Below are 23,653 nucleotides of genomic sequence, written 5' to 3'. Positions count from 1 at the left end.
CCCCACCATCGTAATCTCATCCCTATCCTCGCACTCATTCCCCAACCTCTCCCTTGCCCCCAAATTCATTCGCCACGGCCGCCGCTTCCGCTTTCGCTTCCGCATCCGCCGCGGCGTCTCCGTCGTCTCCAAGGTCCAATATAAAGAACTCGTCCTCGGTTACCCAAGCGTCACCGTCGAGAAAGGAAAGTACGACTACGATGTCAAAACTCTAATCAACAAGCTCTCCAGCCTCCCTCCGCGTGGCAGCGTAGCCCGCTACCTCGATGCATTCAAGAACAGGCTCTCCCTCTCCGATTTCTCTCACATTTTTAGAGAGTTCGCTCCCCGCGGCGATTGGCAGCGTTCTTTCCGTTTGTTCAAGTACACGCAGCGCCAGATATGGTGCAAATCTAACGAGCATGTTTACTCCCTCGTTATTGGGATACTCGGCCGCGAAGGTCTGCTTGATATATCTGCGGAGATTTTTGATGAGATGGTAACTCATTCTGTCCCAAGGACTGCGCTTTCTTACACCGCTATAATTAATGCTTATGGTCGCAATGGGGAAAATTGAAGGAGAAATTTTGATTTATTTAAAAAAATAGGATCCATAAGTCAATTTAGATAAATGTCTTTATTTATGTTTTAAGTATAATTACACCGATAAATTTGATTAAAATCATTAACATTGCATTCATTCTACTTTCATTCAGTCGACTGAAAACCTAAATTTCTCTTTTGATGTTTTCCCTTCCCTTCCCTCGACTCAAATCGATTTTTATTCCCAGAAATTCCATTCCCTCGACGTCCGGAAATTTTCGACGCATACTCAATCGAAGAAATGACTAACCAAAATATGGTAACGTTGACGTTTGTTTCGATTTATTGTTTCTGGTGTGTGGTTTGTGGTTTGTGTTGAAGATGTCGACCCGTGTTTAGTAGACCAAAAAACATTGGATTGACCCACGCGTGAGTCGACCCAAACGTGGGTCGATCGAACATTGGGTCGACCCACGCTTGGGTCGACTCAACTCAAGCTTCGGTCGACCCACCTAGATCTAAAAAGATCGCCAAGAAGATTCATCACTACCTCAACAACGACGAGAGAGTCTTTTTTTTTAGCGGTCTGCTTTTGGTAATTTGGTTAGGTATCATAGAGATTTTAACCTTTCTAGTCAAATTATCTGGTATTTAATGAGTAATCAGATAGTTGATACTGGTAGTGATGAGTTGTGGATGCTCGTGCGCAAGAGGCCGGTTAGATTTTCTTTGATAGAGTATTGTTTAATAACCGGTCTCGATTGCGCTATAGAGCCTGAAATTCTAGCAGATGGAGGTGTCTTTGGCACCAGACACTTTGCCGGTAAGTCTGAGATTGTTTTGAGTGATTTGGAGTCAAAGATCAGTGTCCAAGTGCAGAATGAGACTGGTATAGATGTGGAGAAGTTAAAGATGGCTAGTCTTTACTTCTGTTGTGTTCTTTTCGGTGAGGGGACTAGGAAAAAGACGATGAAGATCGACCCTAAATACTTGAGGCTTGTAGATGATTTGGATATGTTTAACACTTATCCCTGTGGTAGAGTAGCGTATCGTGATGCGGTTTGATGTTTGAAGAAGAACCTTTTTAAAGTAATTAAAATGCCTCATTCACAAAATAATCTGATAATTCAAGTTTTAATGTTCAGAATAGCAGCGGAAGAAATTATCGTTCGCAAAATAACAAGTTAAAGTAATCCAACAACTGATAAAAATGTTTGAGCGATAAAAATATTAAATGCTGAGAAGTGAGGTCCTCGGGTCCCACTACTGCCGACTCGAGCTGGCTCACTGATCCCCGTCCTCGGTCCCGACATCATCAGTACCTACAACAATCAAGTCTAGTGAGTCTAAAGACTCAGCATGCATATATCGTACATAACAAATAAATAAATAATAAAGTCGCATGCAAGTGAAAATATCATGTAATGAGGTGTAACGTAAAATATCATTTCAAAGGTAATTATAGTACGTGCATAACTGAACTGAAAATATCAGTGAAAATGTTTGCTCCTTAGAGCCCTGTAATAAAATGGCATGTCATAAATTTTCTGTTGAGATTATGGTCTAGGGCGATATACTTACCTCGCGATCGCCATGGGCCCGTAGAACTTTTCATATTCGTCATAAAAACCTATAATGCTACTCGGCGAACGGACGAGCATCGATGTCCTAACTCGCGCTAGCTAGTTGTTTACCTTCAAAGTCACGCTCTCCGCAAATGGCCTCATACCGTCATCTATAATTGCCCCAAACTGACGGTTCCCTGCGTAAATTGATAAATTATAACAACTTTAATGCAAATATGAACAGATAAGTTGTGGTGTACTAACCTCTCGACGTGGGCGCCTCGCCACCTGACATAACCGCATCAGGAGTCACTTGAATATCTAAAAACAAAAAGTTTATTGTTTAATATACTATACATAAATATAAAATCAAAAAAAGTGCATTACCTCACCTTCGGAGGATTCCTCTGTTATGATTAGAAGGCTAGGCTCAAATATCCGTTGTGGGTGTGCTTGGCTACTACTGCCAATTTCCCTAGCCATATTATCATCCACACCTAACAGCATACAGCAAACAAATTAAAATTAGAATTGCAATTCTAATAAATCAATCTCTTACGAAAACATTAATAAAATTAACTCACCAAAATCAGCCTCGAATGATTTCTTTTTCGCCCTCTATAGGCTATGCTATAATCTCTCTCCTGATGCACTGGCGTCGGAGATCTGATCTCAGCAACACCTGGCATGTGAGACCTCATCTCAGCAAAACCCGCTCTAATCTGTTCAGTCAAACTCGATCTCAAGTCATCGAAAGCCAGATTCATATTCCTGATATACGCCCTGGTCTCAATAAATCCTGCTCTCATCTCAAGACGCATAGACGTAACGGAATCTTCCAATGCAGTCAACCGCCTCTCAAAACGATGCTCCAGGGGTGATGGGCGGCGGGAAGGATTGAGTCCAAAGTGGACTCTAGGATCCGTACGTATGGGAGAACTGGTGCTGGAGCTCGATCTAGTGGCATCACCAGAACGATTGCTGGAACCATCCAGAGATTAATGTGCAGAAGGGGTGCTAGAACCATCCGGAGATAAAGGCGTTTGCTGGACTGAGGGAGACTCCAGAGGGTGCTCTACGTATGACTCTTTGAACCTGCCTATCGGGCGCAGAATCAACAAAAACCCCGGTCGTATAATACGGTGAAACGAGCTCCTCAGGAGTAGGAGTCAAACATCCAAGACAATCCTACATTTAATTAATAACGTATCAGATTAATTAAAATTATGTCCACAGTTGTTATATCAAATCAATTCATATTACTTGCATCTATAGCACAGTCATGAAAAGCTGCACTGACATCAACAGCAGATGGGGTATGGACGTGTTAGTCACCCACTGAAACATCCTGGGCAACATCAAACCGTCCACATCTCTTCTCTTTGCAAACTTTTGTGCGACGCTCGGATAATATTCATAAGCGAGGATCTGTAACATAAATTTCAAACAATGTTATTAGTAGAAATAAAGATAACAAATCCACTTTAACATTCAAAAAATAATATACATGCAGAGGCAGCACGAAACGACCGACGAGGAAGTTGCCATCAACTTCTTTCCGACCCTGTGCCTCGGTGAGGTAAGTATATCGCCCTAAAAGGTCCTTCTTCAAACATCGGACTGCATCACGATACGCTACTCTACCCCAGGGATAAGTGTTAAACCTATCCAAATCATCTACAAGCCTCAAGTATTTAGGGTCGATCTTCATTGTCTTTTTCCTAGTCCCCTCACCGAAGACGGCACGACAGAAGTAAAGACTAGCCATCTTTAACTTCTCCACATTTATATCAGTCTCATTCTTCACTTGGACATTGATCTTTGCCTCCAAATCACTCAAAACAATCTCAGACTTACCGGCAAAGTGTGTGGTGCCAAAGACACCTCTATCTAGTAGATCTTCGGGCTCTATAGCGCAATCGAGACCGGTTATTAAACAATACTCTAACAAAGAAAATCTAACCGGTCTCTTGCGCACGAGAATCCACATCTCATCACTACCAGTATCAACTACTGATTACTCATTAAATACCACATATCGAATGCTGGGACTTATAGTATTGTACTTAATCTCTTGGGGAAGAATGGGAGATATGACGAGGTGAGGGATCTTTTCCTCAGAGATGAAGTTGACTAATAGTGAATCAGACGCACACTTATAACATACTTATTGAGGTGTTTGGAGAAGGAGGCTATTTTAAGGAGGTGGTGACATTGTTTCATGATATTATGGAAGAGAATATGGAGCCCATCATGGAAACTTATGAAGGATTGATTTATACTTGTGGGAAGGGTGGGCTCCGCCAGGATGCGAAAAGGATTTTGCTTCATATGAATGAGAAAGCATTGGCACCGAGTTCCAAAGCTTACACCGGGGTGATTGAGGCTTATGGCCAGGCAGCATTGTATGAGGAGTCTCTTGTTGAAATTGGAAGCATACCAACAATTGATCCTTTCAATTCGCTCATTCATACTTTCGCATAAGGTGGACTTTACAAGGAAAATGGAGCTATTTTGTCAAGAATGGGAGTGCTGGGTGTTCAAAGAAATAGAGATTCATTTCATGGTGTGATAGAAGGTTATAGGCAGGGAGGCGAATTTGCAGAGGCCATAAAAGCTTACGTTGACATGGAAAAGGTGAGTTGTGATCCTGATGAATACACTCTTTGCCGCCCTTGTTGATGAGAGTGAGGCACAGTTTCCGGAGATTAAGTGGTTGGGTATACAGCCAAGTGTCATGTGCTACTGTATGATGCTGGCAGTGTATGCGACAGTTTAGGCTTCGGGAATATTCATTCTATCAATTCAGTCATTGCAAGATGAATATTCTATTTTTATGTTGTTGCCTTCATAATAGTGAAATATTCAAATCCTTAATCTGGAAGGATCACTTAATTTTTGGAAGAACAGTGCCAGTTCGAAAAACTAATTATGAAAACAGAAGAAAACAGAGGCCTCCAGAACTAGCTCTAGATTAGCTGTTTAATAATTTCTTGATGTCTTGATTTTCTTCTCATATTTTTGGGTTTTTTAATTTCAGGGTTATTTCCTTTCAAAAATCACCACTTTCTCTTCTTATTTTCTGACTGAGTTTATATATAGCCTATGTCCATGGGAAATCCTTTAATAATATTCTCTAATAATGAAAAATAAAAATTTCGTTGAGCTGATGATTTTTATAGGTCTATGAGTTGATATAGTCGCGGTCTGTTACTAAAGCTTATCGAGGGCAGTCTTGAGGTAAGATGACGTAGGATGCTAAATATTTCAGGATTTGCATATGGTGGAAGAAAACTGATGTATATCTGAAAAGTGGATGCGAATGAATCGCGCTGATTTCTCTCTATATGTGTGTACATTATAAAACATAATCCATTGAGTCTACTTCACATTCATACTCCTTGCTGCCTAGGGGTGTAATATAAGTCAAGCTGGATCGCGGCCGTTTGTCTCGAGCTCAAATAATATTACATGCATATTTGAAAGCTTCTAAGTTTTTTTTATCACAATTGTTATTTATTTATATTTTAAATCTGTACTATATGATATATAGTGATGAAATATTATGATAGTTGAAAATCTATAAAATTCATATTCATATGCATTTTTCTTTGTTGCTAAAAAATACTCCATCCTTGTCATTGGAATATAGTGTAGAATGCACTCCTTTATAATTTTGAATTAGATAATTTATAAACCAACTTTGTGAGTGGCTCGAGCTTGAATCTAAGATTCATGACACTAAGTCTAAAAATTTTTGGAAGTACGGCTCGAGCTCAAGTCATTTACGTCCCTGTTTTCTTCACTTCCTCCTCGGCTTGACCTCTTATCATCATTTTTAGCTAGTCTTTTAAACTCTCCTAATCAACCTACCATGATTGCTTACCGATTTTTTATCGTGTTAGTTTTGCTGACGCAAATGAGGTCTAGAGGTGAATGAGAGAATGACTGAAGCAAAATTTTATCTTCTCATATTCCAAGATTATGTTGGATTTTTTTCCTTTTGGGGTGGAGGAATTTTTGACATTCCTGGGCATGATGATGTATGTTTAGAATTGAATAGAGCAAGCCAAACTTTTAATTTGCTCTCAATGAAGAAGGTCCTGATAAAGATAAATTCTTGTGGACTGTATTTTGTGGATATTAACCTGAGAGTGAGGAGTTACAAAAACATCTGGTTACAGAAAGCATTTCTTATCTGAAGTGACTAGAAAGGAGAATCATGAAGCAGACCACTAATTAAGAACCAGAACAGCGTTAACAGCTACGTCGCTTTTAATTTTTTGTTTATCTTTGCAGTCTAAGTTAGGTTGTTCTGGTAATGGTATGAGAATTCCATGGGTTTGTTCTTTCTAATGCAAGTCTTACGTTCTTCAATCACTTTCAGCAAATCAACTGTGTAAAACTATCACTTCCTGGAATGCATGTGCAATAGAATGCTTGTCATGTTAAAAATTCAGTTTCAGCGTCTGGGTATTGTTCGTGTATACTTTTGGCTCATTGTTGATTATAGGAATTTGATCAAGGTTTATACGTTATTTATGAAATTATTGAGAAGAAATCTAATAAATGATTAGTTCCTTCTATTTTGGTAGACTTTTCCGAGGTCTTGAATTTTTTTTCCAGGTGGGACAAGGCCAATGAGTTGCTAAATGAGGTTTCTAACATTCATCAGGTCATTGGGCAGATGATCGAAGGTGACTACGATGATGCTGGTAATTGGCAAATGGTAGAGAATGTCTTTGACAAACTCAACTCAGAGGGATGCGGTTTGGGAATCAGGTTTGATAACACAGTTTTAGAAGCACTCTGGTGTTTTTGACAGAAGGAAAGGGCCGAAAGGGGTCTTAATGAAGCTACAAAAAGGGGGCTGTATCCTGAACTATATCGTAAAAACAAATTCATATGGTCCATTTATGTTCACTGGTATCGTTCTCGTTTCACTTTGTTTGATTTCTTATAATCATTATGGAATGTTTTTTTTATATTTTTTATGCTTTCTTTAGGATGTGGCCTGGAGGTGCGTGCACTGCAATATCAGTATGGCTTAACACTTTGCAAGAGCTGGTAATTAATGGGAAGGATCTACCTCAACTGTTTTCTGTTGTCGTGGTGTAATTATTTTTTCTTCCACATATTTGTGGATTTAATATACATCTTGGGACGAGTCGAAGGCATCCTAGATGTCTTTGGTACAGCATATTTCTTGTACATAGCAGGAAATTGTTTAAAATATTAGTTTGACACCTAACTTTCTAATATTTCTTTCCTTCTTGAGCTCTTTTTGTCGAATACAAACTGTCTTATTGTCTTCTTTATGTCGCTACACTGCCTTGTGGTGAAAGGAAGAAATAGAACCTTGAAGTTATCGAAATTTTCAAGGTTCATTGAAATTTTCTTGATAGATGTTCTACTTTCTTAATTCACAGACGGGGCCAAATGTAGAAGAGCTCGATAACACGAGACTTTTCTGTTGCCAAGGAAGCCTACTCCTTGCTGATAGATTTGTCCTCTTCCTTCTGTTTTCCTGGGTGGAACAAGTGGTGAATAATTTGTCAAAAGTCTCAGCTGAAGCGTGTTTTTTCAAAGACAGAACCATCGTCAGAAGTCTCGAAATTAGATAACATAATTAGTTGTGGTAACTCTCCTTTTCCCCTTCCAGGAACAAGGTCCTTTACAGTCAACCTTGCGCAACAAAATAGCACCGACACCGATAAGACAGACTATAGACTCGATTTTTGCTCGAATTCAGGTCACATTGTCTCCTTAGACTGTTTCCTCTGTACTCGGCAAGTAATTAGAGCGTCAAGGGATCTTCTAAGATGTAAATCCCATTGTTCCACACAGGAGGAAGATGAGCTTGTGTTGCACAGATCCGAACTCGACGTGTGAAACGTTTCGACGCTGATTGGCAACACTGGAATGTATATTCTATTGGTGAAGGGTTTTTGAGGTACTGGCTTTACCTTGCTCTAAATATTTTCTGGTTTAGTGGCAGGAATTTGGAATATGTTGGGGGTGATTGTACATGTATACACCACGACACTTGTTATATTTATTCATCAACGGAACTGCAAAAAGAAACCAAGGGCATAATGTTCAGAATCACTATTGTTAAGAGATTCTTTATACTGTGTTTGGATACCAAATTTAAATTGAGGGAAATGATAAACATTGAAGATTTGATTTTTGTTGTGTTGTGTTTTGTTTTAATGGTATGCAAACAGAGTGTAAATTATTAGTACAATTGCGTCCCATAAGATTTTGGAGGTTGAGGCTGACAAACATGTGGTTTTGACAAGTAATACTAAAGTCTAATGGTTTACTTTGTCTAAATATTACCTAATCAATAGAAGCCCGACGAATTATGCCTTGTCATATCTTATCCTCTCCACAAAGTAGCAAACAATCTTTGATTATATTATCAATAAGATCCTGATTAATGTGATGAGTACGTGTTACAATATTCAATTACTTTCTATTTTTTTTAATAAGAATTAATTAGTTTCATGTTGGTCCGTCGTCGTTAATAAAGCCGTTGTATCTAGTTTTGAACTGATAATTTCATCAAATAATTTCGTCGAAATGATCGATTTCATTCTAAGCATGATTCACGACACGGTCGGATAAGGTATTGATTGTTACCACATTCTAATCTACTCAAGTTGAGTGAGTTTGTCAAAGAGGTAAAAAAGCACTATGGACCATTTAATTGGGTTTCCTTTTGTTTAAGGTTGGAGTTCCAATTTAAATGTGGAATATAGAAAAATAAAATATTTGGTAGAATCTTGGGAGTACATCTTCAATACATAAACTATGCTATCATCTTCTATCTTCAATGATACATTATTCTTCAACTTTTACTAGTCTTGAGCCCAACTCCAATGAGATATAGAAAGGATCATAAACTTTTTGACAATGGCTTTCTAAACATGTGATTGGCTAATAAAGAAATGCCATTGGCAATGGGGCCTTTCTTTCTCATCCATGGAATCTCAAGAAGTCAACCTATATCATTCATTCATTTACGACAAAAATTTGTGTGAGACGGTTTCACGAGTCGTATTTTGTGAGACGGATCTCTTATTTGGATCATTTATGAAAAAGTATTACTTTTTATGCTAAGAGTATTACTTTTTATTGTGAATATTGGTAGGGTTGATCCATCTCACAGATAAAGATTCGTGAGACCGTCTCACAAGAGACCTACTCTTCATTTAAAAGATATTTTATTAACATAAACGATTTAACTTGTCCCTCTACAACTCAAAATTATTTTAGATTGTATGAGACGTAAATGTTATGTTTCGAATTTTTTTATCCAATTATTGTTCTCGTAAATTAAAACAGTAAATGATATCGAATAATTATATTATACAACATATTATGATATCAATATTATCAGAATAATTAAATTTAAAAACATTAGATGACATTAATATAATGACTCATCATTATTTAATGTCTTATCAAATGCAATTCGAATGTATTTGTTTTACAAGTTTGCAATTAGAATCAAATTATACAATTTTAATTGTTCCTTCCAATTGGAATGAAAATGAATAATTTAATTTATTAGGGTGTGATTAATAATAATATTGAAAATTGGGAGAAAGTGGGAAAGAAATTGGTGGGGACCACATTTAGATAATATACCTTATCTTTGGCTCGTCCCGAAAAAGAAAGTGATAAAACAAATTCTATAATACTATATAAGATTTAAAATATAATTAATAATAATATAAAATAACTAAATATTTTTTATCATTTAATTCTTATTTATTTTGAGTCAGCCTGATTATGGTAATTTTGTATTATTTTATATAAATTTTCAAGAAATGATATTATAAAAAAAATTTAATTCTGATACAAAATATTTAAAATTTAATAATTATATAAACACATTGTTGATGATGTGAGCATCAAAATTTAGATAATTAAAAAAGAAAATGCTAGGTAGGTTAAAGATATTGTCGTAAAAATTGGAAGCAATTTTTCTCTCAACACATAAAATTTAGCTTGTATCACCTTTACGATTTTATTTCCAAATAATCTATACTTTTGTTGCTCGCCTATTTTCAAAAAATCACAAGAAAAGTCAATTTAAAATAAATAAAAACATCTCTGCGTACTTAATTTTTTTTTTTTAATCATTATAAATATGTATTAATTTTATTATTTATTTTTAAATAAAATAATGAGATATCTAAACATAGAAATTAAAAATAATAATTATTGATTTTTATATTTATTTATTTATGTTAATTATAAATAATTAAGGAATAATTTGATTTAATAATTTATAAATAATATAAATAAAAAGAATATTTCGAGAATATTTTTTTGGTGTAAGATTTGAAGTAAATGAGTTAGAGATGGATGTTGTATTTGGTACACAAATCATATTATTTTAATGTAAAATTTGCATCAAAATATATTTTGTGATTGGAGATGACATGAATAATCAGAACTACGAGTTCATATGGTAATGTAGTTTCATAATTTTTAGCTGTGTGAATTTACAATGTTGTCCTTGAGCAATCCAACAAATTACAACTATATTAACCTGAACTGTCATTCGATGCACCCACAAGGATTATTTATTTATTATTTTATATCAAATTGGAAATACACAAATAAAAAATTAAATATGAAGGTAAATATTATTTATTTTCAATTTGAATAAATATATAGAAAAATAAATGAATTGGCTACTTATCATAGCATTTTAGCACAATCACTTACAAATAACAGAAATATTTCATTTACTCTAAAAGTTCAGTTATCGAAAACAAACAGAATAGGATTACAATGCCCAATCGTTGTTTGGGATGAAGTGAGTATGAAGGAGCACAACACCACAATATTATTCACATGTTTGGGATCACACATGTGGTTGTTCTCTAGAAGAATGTAGAATGATCGGATCCTAACAAACCAACAAATTTGATTCCTTTATTTGTTAACTGTAAATAGTTTCATATATACTTTTATATATACTCATGTAATCACTGTTACGTAATGAAGTGAATTATCCAAAATCTTGTTATTAAATTCTACTATTTAGCTTTTTATCTTGGTATCAGAGCTACAATGACAGAAGCAAGCTCTCACGATGAATCCAGCGTTCACACCATCCTCAATCTTAATCTCAACCCTCTACTAGTAAATCCTACTAACCAAATTAACGCAGTAAAATTGACCGATGACAATTTTCTTCTTTGGCAATTACATATTGTCTCGGGTATTTAGAGGTCTGGGTCTTGAGTATTTGCTTCACGAAGATACACCCATCCCACCCAGAATGCTCGTCGCCGGAGAATCGAATTCCACATTGAACCCAATGTTTGTCATGTAGAGCAGGCAAAACCAATTACTTTTCTCTTTTCTGTTAGCATCCAAGACGGAAAGTGTCCAGAGTCAGATGATTGGCTGTACTACTGCTGCGCAACTTTGGTTGAGAGTCACTCGCCTTTTTGGCTCTAGATCGAGGGCTCGGGTGATGTAATTCAAACTTCAGCTGCAAACGCTAAAGAAGGGTGGTCAAACCATGAAGGAATACCTGAGCAAGATGAAGAACTATGTTGATATACTTGCGGCATGTGGTCATCCCATCTCTTAAGAAGACCATGTTCTCTATATCCTTGACGGAGTAGGGGTTGAGTATAAATCAATCATTGTTCATATCACCTCCAGATCTAAAATTTCATCTCCTGCTGATGCTAGTGCATTACTTTTGGCCCATGAAGGGCGCATTGACCTCTACAATGTCACTACGGACAGTACGATACCTATGATTACTATCAGAGTCAATTTCACGAGTTCGATTCTCATTGATTGCAAAGAGTGCAATTGTCGAGATACAATAATTGTCTATGCTAAATACAACAATCGAAACGTGACGCTTGAGCTACTGTACGGTTTTAAAAGATTTGAGTTAATGTTTAAGCATTGTTACCACAAGTTATAATTTTTTTAAAACGAGAAACGCTCTATCCTACAAGGTTTATTTCTATCATGACTCAATTAATTGTTAGAGTAGATGCCCTGTAAGCCAACTATTGGCTGGAGAATTTATTGACTCAAGTGTAATAAACAATCTTTATTTTAATATAGTTTACCTTTTAATGGTTTCGTTTTACTTTATCTGTATACCCATGCAAGCTACATAGATAAAGTCCTTGATTATGCTTTAATACAAATGAATCGTAATTCGATGTTGAAACTCATTTGTAAACACTGCATATTCTAAATTTGTTCCTAGTCGATTCAGCCGCCTAAAACAGGGATAAATGTCGCTTGAGCTCGAGACTAGCATCTGTGATGTTGTGTACTGCGTTTCTTGGTAAGGGCATGGAGATGTCCAAACATGCAGATGGGTAGTCATATGATGATTATACCGAACAACCCTCCCTCAGACTTTTCAAGTGGTTATCATTCATCGAGAGGATAAGTCCGTGGTTATGATTGTATACCATTAATCCTTACGACCCGGGACAACACTGAGGCTCTATATGCTAGGGCTGTGGTTTGACTCGTTTACCGGCTCCAGGAGAGTCATCAGGTGACGAGGTTGGGTATAGTTGCGACACATATAGGAGCCAATGCATTGTAGTCGGGGATTCACCGCTCACCTACGGGTGTGGATATCCTATGTAATCTGAAGTAATAATAGTGCATGGAATCTCTGGCCAGAGTATGAGATGTACGTTGGAGAAGGAGTTTTCCAAATAGTACACGCGATGCCACAATTATATGTGTCACATAGTTATCGAATTAATATGCAACCCTCGATGAACCAATGGTTGCAGATTCGATCGGAATATATGAGATGAAGGGACCGTACTGTACGTTAATCATAATCGACTGGTTCTTGCAGGCACTATCAGTGATACCTAGGGGATCATGGGGCGATGCTACTAGACGCTCTTACCATTATCCGATGTGTGTAATCAAAAATGAGTTCTGACATTCTTGATCAAGGTGTTGATGAAAATAATGGGGCTAACTAGGGTAAGCCCGAGTAAGAATAAATGTTATTCTGAATCACAAAGAGTTGTAAACTCACGGCTAGCTGTATCCCTGAACCATTGAGGGTCACACAAGCACTGGATAGTTTGTTCCCGTTGAGAGAATAAATTCAAGGAGTTGAATTTATATTATGATATAGTAAATTCAAAGAGTTGAATTTATGATAATTAAATTTTGAGAAAATAAATTCAAGGAGTTGAATTTATGAGATAGTAATTCAAGAAGTTGAATTTATGAAATTTGGAGAGAATAAATTCAAGGAGTTGAATTTATAAAATTTGATAATTTAATTTATTAAACTCAAAAGTTGAGTTTATTAAATATTAAATTTTGGAGGTGATAAAATTCAAGGAGTTGAATTTATAATTTAAATATTAAATTCAAATGTTGAATTTATAATGTATTTAATTTATTAAGCTCAAAGGTTGAGTTTATTAAATATTAAATTAAATATAGTGAAAAGTATGTTTAATGTGCTTGTAGGAGTACAAGTCCAACATACCAAATAATTAAAGTTCTTAATGGACTTTGATTAATTAATTAAACTAGTTGGACTAGCCCAATTAATTAATCAAGCCCATTAATGTTAATTATGTGTATTAGGTTTTGGCTTCATTATAAATAGGAGTGATCAAGACAAAAACCCTAGCCTCCACAACACACTAATTTTCAATGTGTGTGATTCTCGAAAATCACAACTTTAAATCCTCCAAATATTTAGTTTACTTAATTAATGAGAATAAATAAGTAAATCATGATTAAAGAAATATTAAGATTTCTTTATTCCAATTTGCATAGGTTCATTCGAGAGTTTCAAGGAATTGCTAGAATTCTTTTTCGGCTCTTACAATATGCAAAAATAATTTTGTACTCTCAAAAAGATTTTGAACCAAATTGTGTTCTATCTCTACGGAAAAATATCTTCTATTTTTCTAGTGCAATTTAGAAGAGGAATAAATATTCCAGTCGTGGACCTGATTCGGAGGTTGAAGAAAGTTTGTAAAGAATTACAACAAGAGCTATCTCCGCTAAACCCGAAATAGTTGGAGCCGTGTGATTAATTCACAAAAGGTATAAATTTTTACACCCTATGAATGTTTTGATCGTAAAACAATACGAGTGCCTAAAACAAATATATTTTGATTGTAAAAATAAAATAAAAATTTTAAACTTCCGCTGCGTTTGGGCACGAGAAAACCGAGATCAAACATTAACATTATATCAATTTAACTAAATAATAAAGTTTGAATTTGAAATTTTTCTTAAATAAATTAAGTCAAACAATTGACAGAAATTATTCAATAAAACATTCATTGACAAAATATTTCACTAAACAAAATAATTATTTAATTTTAATTTTTTTCAAACCCTGAATCATAAATTTTAAATTATAATTGAAAAATTCGAAATCTCGTCATTTTTCTCTATCAATTCTTAATTATTTTTGTAATATTTTATATTATTTACTACTTTAAAAGTGCTTTTATATCTCTTCGGGTAATTTTAACTATCATGGACTTATAAATACAAAAAAATTAATTAAAAATGTAGTTACAATAACTTAATTGTTTTTGTAATATTTGACATTATTCAAAATATTGTTTTACTATATATTATTTTTTAATGATTACATATGTTTTGTGTGTGTATATATATATATTCTAAATTAGGTTTTGAATTATGTGAATATATGCATATTTTTATGATGTTATGACTTAAATCTAAAAAAACCATTAATTAACTTTTGAAATATTATTATTTGTACCTAAAGATTATGATATGTCCCATTAATTTTTTTTTGTAAAGGAAGAAAATACAATTTTTTTTCGGACTTTTCCGATTATGAATTATTTTGAAATTTTTTGCCTCCCTAATAAAATATTTATCTACATCCCTTATCTCGAGAGAATTTTTTTCTTAATATATTATATGCTCTTGAATTTTCATATATTTTCTCCTAATTTTTATATCAAATAATTATATCAATAATTTTAAAATTAATATATACATCATATTTATTTCAATCGATACATTTTTTTTTCCAGTTTTTACTATTCATCATACTTCGTTGTTTCTTATTAACAATTAATTCATACACTTAATTATGTTCCTAATGCAAAATAGATATAATATAATATGTGGAGAAACCGAATGAGACTTAAAAAAATCAAGAAAAATAAAATGGAGTTAGACACAAAGCATGAATGACTCAAATAAAAAAAAGACCATAGGAAAAACACACACAAACATCAAAGAGATTAATCAAAATCAATTCCAACGATTAAAAAGAAACTTGAAAATTAGATATAATGATATGATTGCTAAATTTAATCGAAGAAAAAAGCAGGAAAAATAAAATAAAAATATGAAAAAGATACCGAAAGATTCGAAAATCGTATAAGAAAATTATTGAAGAAACTAAATCATGGTTGTTTAAAACGATAGATAAGCTTTGAAATAATATTTGTTATTGAATAATTTGTGAAAAAAATATGTGTATACATTCATTTGCAAATTTAATATTGATATTCATAATGTACTTAAGTTCGTTACTCATGTGCAACTCACGTGCCATGCTACTAGTACATCCAAATATACTAACAGCACTCCATACATCAAAATTTTACCAACGCCTCAATAGCAAAAATATGCGAATAAAAAACAAATATTGACGAAATACTATCAGAGATTAGATTACAATTTTTTTGATGCAGATTTTCCAGGAAACGGCACCCTCAAAGACACCAACGGAGGATTCGAAGAAGGAAATTCCTTCGGCCTACATTATTTGCACTCTCCACATGAAAAGCCATCCTCCAAAATTGCAAAAGTGCTTTTTTTTTTTTTTTTTTTTTTGGTATTATGAATTTTTTAATTAATTTTAATGTCTACTTTTTTTTATTTTTTTCTCTTTTGAATTGTTTTGTTTTTTTTTCATTCATCAATTATAATGTTACTATTTATAATTGAAAGGGCTGTTGATCATAAACGTACATGAAATTAATATATTGTGTGTATCAGAAGTTAGTGTTGTGCTTTGGTGTTGTCAACACGAGCGCACAACATGCAGCGAAAATTAATTATTGACACACAAATATAACTTGAATAACTAGAGATTGGATATGCACAAGTACAATACTTGTGCAACGTCTCATGGAAAAAATTTACTAGGAAAATATGTAATTTGTTTACACAAAATAATACTAGTGAAAATAACAAAACCAAATTTTTTGACATTCCAAGGAATTAAAATGCATCAAAATAAACCAAACTAAAAACTAGATGCATAAACCGAAGTTGCTTAAAATAAATAATAGAAGAACACTTTTCGATCAACACTCTGCGTCAGTGTTGTTCTTCACGTGTCTTCAACACGAATCATCAACATGGCATAAACGTGATTCGATCACTCAAATTCATCAACATGAAAAACTCCAGCAGCTGCGTAAAAGTCCCTCCAAAAGTCCTCACAGTTCTTCTCGCAATATTCCATATATATAGATCTTCATATCCTGACCTAATTATCTTTCCACAAGAACAAAATCCTACAAATATAGAAATAAGAGTTTATTAAGTATAAGACTCTATTCAAATCTAAGATATTATATTTTAGAGATAAATACGAAAAACAAATCATATAGGATAAATGTCAAGATTAAATTATCTAGGAATAAATCTCATTACTAGATCAAATCAAATTAGTCTAGAAATACAATACTCTTATTTTTCAATTTAAATAAATGACAAAGATTAATTAAAAATAAAATATTCTTTTCAATCTTATCTTTTTTGTATTTTTGGAAACAACATTCCAAAAACGACACAAGTGATCATTTCCACATTCACTTTAGCTCCGCCTGAGCAAAAGAATATCTCCCCCTGAATAACAGAGTATCTTCCCCTAAGTTAAACAAGTTAGCACAATTTATGAGATAGGTGTTGTTGACTGTGTTGTCAACACAAGTGCAAAACACCGTGCAAAACATAGAAACAAAAGAAAGTTTATACCACCTGGAATTAAAGAACCAACTCAAACTTAACAGGGTGACCAATTAAAGCAACAAGACCAAACAACAAGAAAAAAAAGAAACAAATCAGAATCAAGCTTGTCCATTAGTCTCTGGTCCTCTGCAGCTTCTATATCATCATCATCAGATTTATCTTTATCAGCCTCAGTGCAACTTCCAGGAGCAATCTGATCCTCATAGTGCACGATCAACTCCTTAGCATTTTGAATTTGCTTCAGTCCAAAGTCGATTTGTGCCTGCAAAACAGAAGCAGACACAAGAAGGTAACCCTACGGTGTTGTAGTGGAGGATGAGGCGATGTTTCCAGCATCAGTGGAAACACCATCTTCAGACCAAAGAAGGTCTAATTTCCGATTTCCCTTGAAGTATGATGGGGAAATTTTCAGAGACTCCCCGACGTTCATTAATTGTTCATCATCTTGCTTGACAAAACCCTGTGACTCGAGGATTCCATAAATGAGAGAAGGGAACGGGATCCGTGTTGACGTCAGTCCTCCTTCACCAAATTGGAGGGAAGTTTGAAACACCAACTGGCCAAAGTCAAAGGGACGACCCGTACCAATGTTAAACAGAACAAAGGCATGCGGCCTAGTTACCACCGTGGTGTTGGAAGAGGGAGTACACTTTCGAATCGCTGTTTTGTGTAGTACAAAATAGAAAGATGTCAGATTTGCAGCACCCAGTCATTGGGGTCGAACCGGAAACTTGGTGATGATACCACCAATTAGTGTGACAGTGATATCATCAATATCAACAGGAGAAATATCCTCTGCAATAGACGGAGTCCGATAGTACTCGTTAATGATCTCGGGGGAGAACCGGTAGATACCATCTGGCAAAAATACTCGTCTGTACCTGACAAAATTAACATCTCCGACTGCAGCTGTTTAGATTGCAGTAGAACTCTCGCAAGGCCTCTTTGGATAGGGCAAGACATAGGTCACCGTTGCAAGCAATCCTCGAGTTGTGAGGAATGAGATCAAATTGTGCCTTTAATAGGCCTCAGTATCAATGTTCCTTTCTTCAATGAATTCTCGGTGAGCATATAGATGCCAACTGCCCACGACATCCTCAGAGTAGAACGCATTGGATAAGGCAGACGATAGATCATAATCTACAGAGTCGGTATTGTCTTGCGTGTTGCCAACACCTGGCTCAGTACCAGCAATATCTGCATCAGCCTCAACTTCTTCATCAGTACTGTCTTTAGATTCTACTTTAGTTCGTGTTTCCTCGAACTCTTGCATCATTTTTTCATCGGGTTCATCATCATTAGAGGGGGTTTTCTTCGCAGTCTTTTCTTCATTCAGACGAGAAAGGAATTCGGCCAGTGATTGCTCGTCTTAAGAAGAGAAATTGGGATCACACGAAGCTTCCTCAGGCTCAGCCACGGTCGATGATGGAGCTACAGAAGTGGAGGTTGTAGTATTCTTCGTTGTAACAGAGGGGCGTGGTCTTGCGACCAGCTCAAAATTGTCGTCATCGGAGTCACCTCCAGACGAGAAGTCAGGGTCCAGGATGTTTGCAGTGAAAGAGGCAGATCAGGGCTTCTTCGCAGGTGCAAAGTCAAGGTCATACCCTGCTTGCCTTTTGGAGCGTCTCCCCATAGGTTGAGGGGGAAATGCCCTCCGATAAGCCTTTGGGTCTGGTGGATTGTCGATGTCAACTGGATTTCCTGGTTCTCTAGGAGCAATGATTTCCAAGGGAATGGCCTCTGAGGCAGCAATAACCATCTATAGTGGATTCTCGGTAGGGGGCTCTTTTGGTGTTGCTGGTGGCGTTGTCATAGAGGGTGGAACACCATGACTAGCAGCCATTTCGCTACGGATATCCAAGGGATCAAATTGATTATCGGACATTTATAACTGTTGAAGAGAGATTGAAGCCAAATACAGAGTTAACACGAAAAAATAGCAAAGAAGGTTCGATTACGTGAAGGAAGTGAGAATAAAATGTTGAATGGTAACGTAATTTCAGTGTAATCGCTTTCAGCATAAATAGATAGTGCAACGGTAAAAAAACGCAATTATCGCAATCTCGTAACAAACGCTCCCAGCCCCAACGATAACATTTATGAAATTCACTCGAAACACTAATCGCGATTTTACCCCTAAATCAAACGATAACATTGATTCAAACCTGTGTTACGACGTTTCCAGAAGATTATCCAGTTTAGACCTACGTCGATTATAACCCACTGACATAATTAGTCACACAAATTCAAAAATTCTTGTAATTAAGGTTTTCATCGACTGTCATAGGTCAAATACTGATATGTCACTGCTCAGGATGAATTCACGAAACAAAAATCAATATTCATGTCCTAAATATGCCTCAAATATGATGAATTATCAAAATGTAAGACAATGTATAAATTGTGTTGTGCTTGAACTTGATGTTGGCAACACCACATGACAACACCACTGTTTATGAGTCAATACTTCCAAGAAAAATTTTGGTTTAGATATGGTAGCTCCCACACTAGAAGAACTGTCTTCAAAGGACTCCCTTAGGTAGGTTTTTCCATTCCTATTTTGACTTAGAAGTGGTAGCTCCCACACTAGAAGAACAGTCTTCAAAGGACTCTTATAAGTAGCTTTTTCCATTTTCTTCTAATCTGATTATATATTTTTTTCCAAATTTTCTGTTTTTCACCAAACTGCTCAAGATTTTTCAAGTCACCATTTTCATATTGGACTTGATCAAGAAGATCTCAAGATTCCTCAATTATTTGATGATTGAGATTGAACATAAAACATTTACAAAACTTGATTGGAAGATTGATCTCTAACAGGGTGCACATAGGAAGATTGCCATCACTGTACACAATACACTTAAATGGGATGATTATGATTATGCAATATGCCTAGCAACCTAAAAATAAACATGCAAACATGGTGTTGGCAACACCAATGACAACATGAGTGTGTGATTATTGTATGCATATGCTGAGAGACTTCCAAAGGTTGGAGAATCTCTCAAAGTCCAAAGATTTCGTGAATATATCAGCCAGCTGATTTTCAATCCTAATAAATTCCAGTCAAATTACCTTTTTTCAACCAAATCTCGAATAAAGTGATGTCTTATGTCTATGTGTTTTGTTCGAAAGTGTTGAACATGATTCTTATAAATGTCTATAGCACTGGAGTCGTCACAATATACCATCATGATGTCACTGTGAAAACCACAGTCCTCAATCATTTGATTCATTCAAACAAGTTGTGAGCAGCAACTAGCAGCTGCTACATACTCAGACTCGGCTGTGGATAGGGACACACAATTTTGCTTCTTACTGTACCAAGACACAAGTTTATTCCCTAAGTAAAAACACCCACCCGATGTGCTCTTCCTATCATCTAGGTCTCCGGCCCAGTCACCATCAGAAAAACTTACCAAATTAGTGTTTGTTTTTTGTGTGTACCACAATCCTAACTCTAGTGTACCTGCAATGTATCTAAGAATGCGTTTCACAGCTTTAAGGTGTGATGTTTTTGGATTTGCTTGGTACCTAGCACACAAACAGACACTGAACATAATATCAGGACGTGTAGTAGTTAAGTACAAAAGAATACCGATGATGCTGCGGTACATGGTGTTGTCAACACCGTCGACAACATCATCTCTAGACAGTTTTTCACTTGACCCATGAGAGTTTTCATATTCTTAGAATTATCATTTGAGAACTTTTTAACCAGATTCTTAGCATACTTGGATTGACTCATAAATATACTATCATGCAATTGTTTAACTTGCAATCCGAGGAAGAAATTCAAGTCTCATATCATGCTCATTTCAAATTGTGAAGACATGCACTCGACAAAGTTATCAACAAGTTTTTGTGATGAAGCACAAAAGATGATGTCATCTACATAGACTTGACAAATCTGAATATTATGCTTCAATTTTTGAATAAAAATAGTTTTATCAACTTCACCTCGTTTAAAGCCCAAGTCGATCAAATAATCAGCCAACCTACCATACCATGCTCGTGGAGCCTGTTTCAATCCATATAGAGCCTTCTTCAGCTTGTAGACATGGTCCATGTGATGTTGATCTTCAAATCCTTTTGGTTGACTTACATATGCTTCCTCATTCAAAATTCCATTTAAAAAAGCACTCTTTGCATCCATTTGATACAATTTGATACGCATTTGACATGCTATGGCAAGCAGCAGTCGTACTGACATAATTTGGGCTACAGGAGTGAAGGTTGCATCAAAGTCCACCCTTAAACCTGCATATACCCTTGAGCTACCAACCGAGCCTTATTTCGAACAATGTTACCAGATTCATCCGTTTTATTTTTGAAAATCCATTTTGTTCCAATAACATTGGTATTTGATGGTCTATGAACCAAATCCATACATCAGTGTGCACAAATTGTTCAAGTTCTTCATGCATTGCATTGACACAGAATTCGTCTTTTAGTTCATCATTAATATTCTTAGGTTCAATGTGAGACACAAAACAAGAGTGACTTACCTGGGAAAACATGGAGCTCATGCAGACTAATCCAATCATTTTGCGGTAGTCCACTTTTTCTTTCTTCCTTGTTTGAATGTCATCATGAAATTCACCAATGATTTGAGATGATGGGTGATTTTTCTAAATCTTACTGGGAATGTCCTTCCCTTCATTAATAAATCCATCATCATTGTCCTCATCATCTAGTGTTTCTGTTCGGTTCAGTGTCGGTGTTGTGCTGGGTGTTGTCTCACTGGTCTCAACACCAGACTCAACACCATTTTTGGTCATAGGCTCACTTACATCCAGCAGTCCTTCAGTTTCATCGTCCTTGGTTTTTCCTGTTAGGTCTGCATAATCATCAAACACAACATTAATTGATTCAATAGTTGTCTTAGTTCTCAAATTGAATACACAATAGGCCCGAATATTCATTGAGTATCCAACAAATAAGATTTTATCACATTTTGAATCAAAATTTTCAAGATGATCTAGATCATTTAAGACGTAGCAAACACAACCAAAGATATGAAAGCATTTAAGGTTTGGTTTCTTTCTCATGTTGATTTCATAAGATGTCATGGTAGATCCACTCCTTAAAAATACACGGTTGGAAATTTGACATGTTGTATTCAAGGCTTTGATCCAAAATCATTTTGATACATTCTTTAAACTTAGCATAACCCGAGCCATTTATTAAAGGGTTCGATTCTTCCTTTCAACTATTCCATTTTGTTGAGGGGTCTTTGGAGCTGAAAATTCATGAATGATTCCTTTCTTTTCGCACAAAGAAGTAAAATGAGAATTTTCGAACTCCTTACCATGATCAATTCTTATTTTAGCCACCCTCACTTCATGCAAATTTGTTATTCTAGCATGCAACTTCTTAAAGACATCAAAGGTGTCATATTTTTTCTAAGGAAACTTACTCAAGTAAAACGTGAAAAATCATCCACACAAACAAATGAGTATTTCTTACCACCCAAGCTCTCAACATCCATTGGACCCATTAGATCCATGCACAAGAGTTCAAGGCACAATGCTGTCCCAAAGTGTTGCAACACCGGGTGTGCAACACGAGTTTGTTTACCTTTTTGACATGGTCCACAGACATATGCATTACCTGAACTCAAATTTGTCATGCCTCTCACAGTATCAAACTCACACAGAATTTCAAAGTCTTGAAGCTCACATGTCCAAGTTTTTCATGCCAGAGGTCTAAATTGCTCACCTTGGCACTACGGCAATCACCTTCTCCCAGTTAATAGCAATTGTCAGCAGATCGAGCACCCATTAAAAACTTCACAATTATTTTTTTAGAACCTAACATGTAAATTAGCATCACAGAGTTGACTTATTCTTATTAAGTTTGAATTAAGTCTTTCAACGTGTCGAACATTATGAAATTCAGGAAGCCCGTCAACATTCAGGGTTCTTTTGCCTACAATTCTTCCTTTGGCACCACCACCATAGGTCACACGCTCACTTTTTACTTCAACATAATCCGTGAGGTATTCTTTGGATCCGGCCATTCCCTTGAGTAGGTGAATGGAGTTTATATCTCTCAAAAGGGACAAAAAAAGATTTCGGTGTTGACATTTTTTTCTTCTTGTCTCTCATTCTCTTCAAGTAATCATCGAAATTCTTAGTAATCAAGGAGATTGACTCATCACCGAGATCAGATTAATTTTCTTCTTGAATTAGATTGTTGACGGAGTCATCAATAGCTTGCAATGCAATGACATTCCCTTTATCTCTTTTCTGAAATCCTAAGAGAGCTTATCAAAAATTCCAGATTCATAGTAGATGTGTCCTTTGATTCATCAATCGCACAAATCTTGATGTTAAATCTTTCAGAAAGAGATCTTAATACCTTATTGACGAGCATTTTATTAGACATAGGATCACCGAGACTAAAGGCTTCATTGGCAATATCTCGAAGTCTTCGATCATATTCAACAATTGTCTCATTGTCTTCCATTATTAGGCTCTCAAATTTGGAGGTGAGCATCCTCAGTGTGGTTCTGCAGACACATTCAGATC

General features: G+C 35.6%; 1 protein-coding gene and 1 pseudogene across 3 annotated transcripts; one reads left to right on the top strand and one right to left on the bottom strand.

The window, feature by feature from the left end:
- Positions 1–1,649: 1,649 nt before the first annotated feature.
- Positions 1,650–4,246, bottom strand: LOC140990924 (uncharacterized). Of its 3 annotated transcripts, XM_073460791.1 has the most exons (4): positions 3,595–4,246; positions 2,480–3,515; positions 2,352–2,408; positions 1,650–2,284 (listed from the first exon to the last, which is right to left on the bottom strand). In XM_073460791.1, exons 2-4 carry the CDS (start codon positions 2,592–2,594, stop codon positions 2,205–2,207), a joined length of 252 nt encoding a protein of 83 aa, XP_073316892.1. In that variant the 5' UTR covers positions 2,595–3,515; positions 3,595–4,246; the 3' UTR covers positions 1,650–2,204. The 3 variants fall into 3 exon arrangements, 1 of the variants encoding a protein (XP_073316892.1); XR_012177737.1 differs by having other exon boundaries at positions 1,650–2,408; positions 2,475–3,515; XR_012177736.1 differs by having other exon boundaries at positions 1,650–2,408.
- LOC140991159 (uncharacterized) lies at positions 4,129–8,241 on the top strand (annotated as a pseudogene).
- The last annotated feature ends 15,412 nt before the right edge of the window (positions 8,242–23,653 follow it).

Source organism: Primulina huaijiensis, chromosome 13 (genome assembly GCF_012295235.1).
Source record: "Primulina huaijiensis isolate GDHJ02 chromosome 13, ASM1229523v2, whole genome shotgun sequence".
Taxonomy (NCBI): domain Eukaryota; kingdom Viridiplantae; phylum Streptophyta; class Magnoliopsida; order Lamiales; family Gesneriaceae; genus Primulina; species Primulina huaijiensis.
Note: the sequence above shows the minus strand (reverse complement) of the source record. Positions and strands in the feature narration are given on the sequence as shown.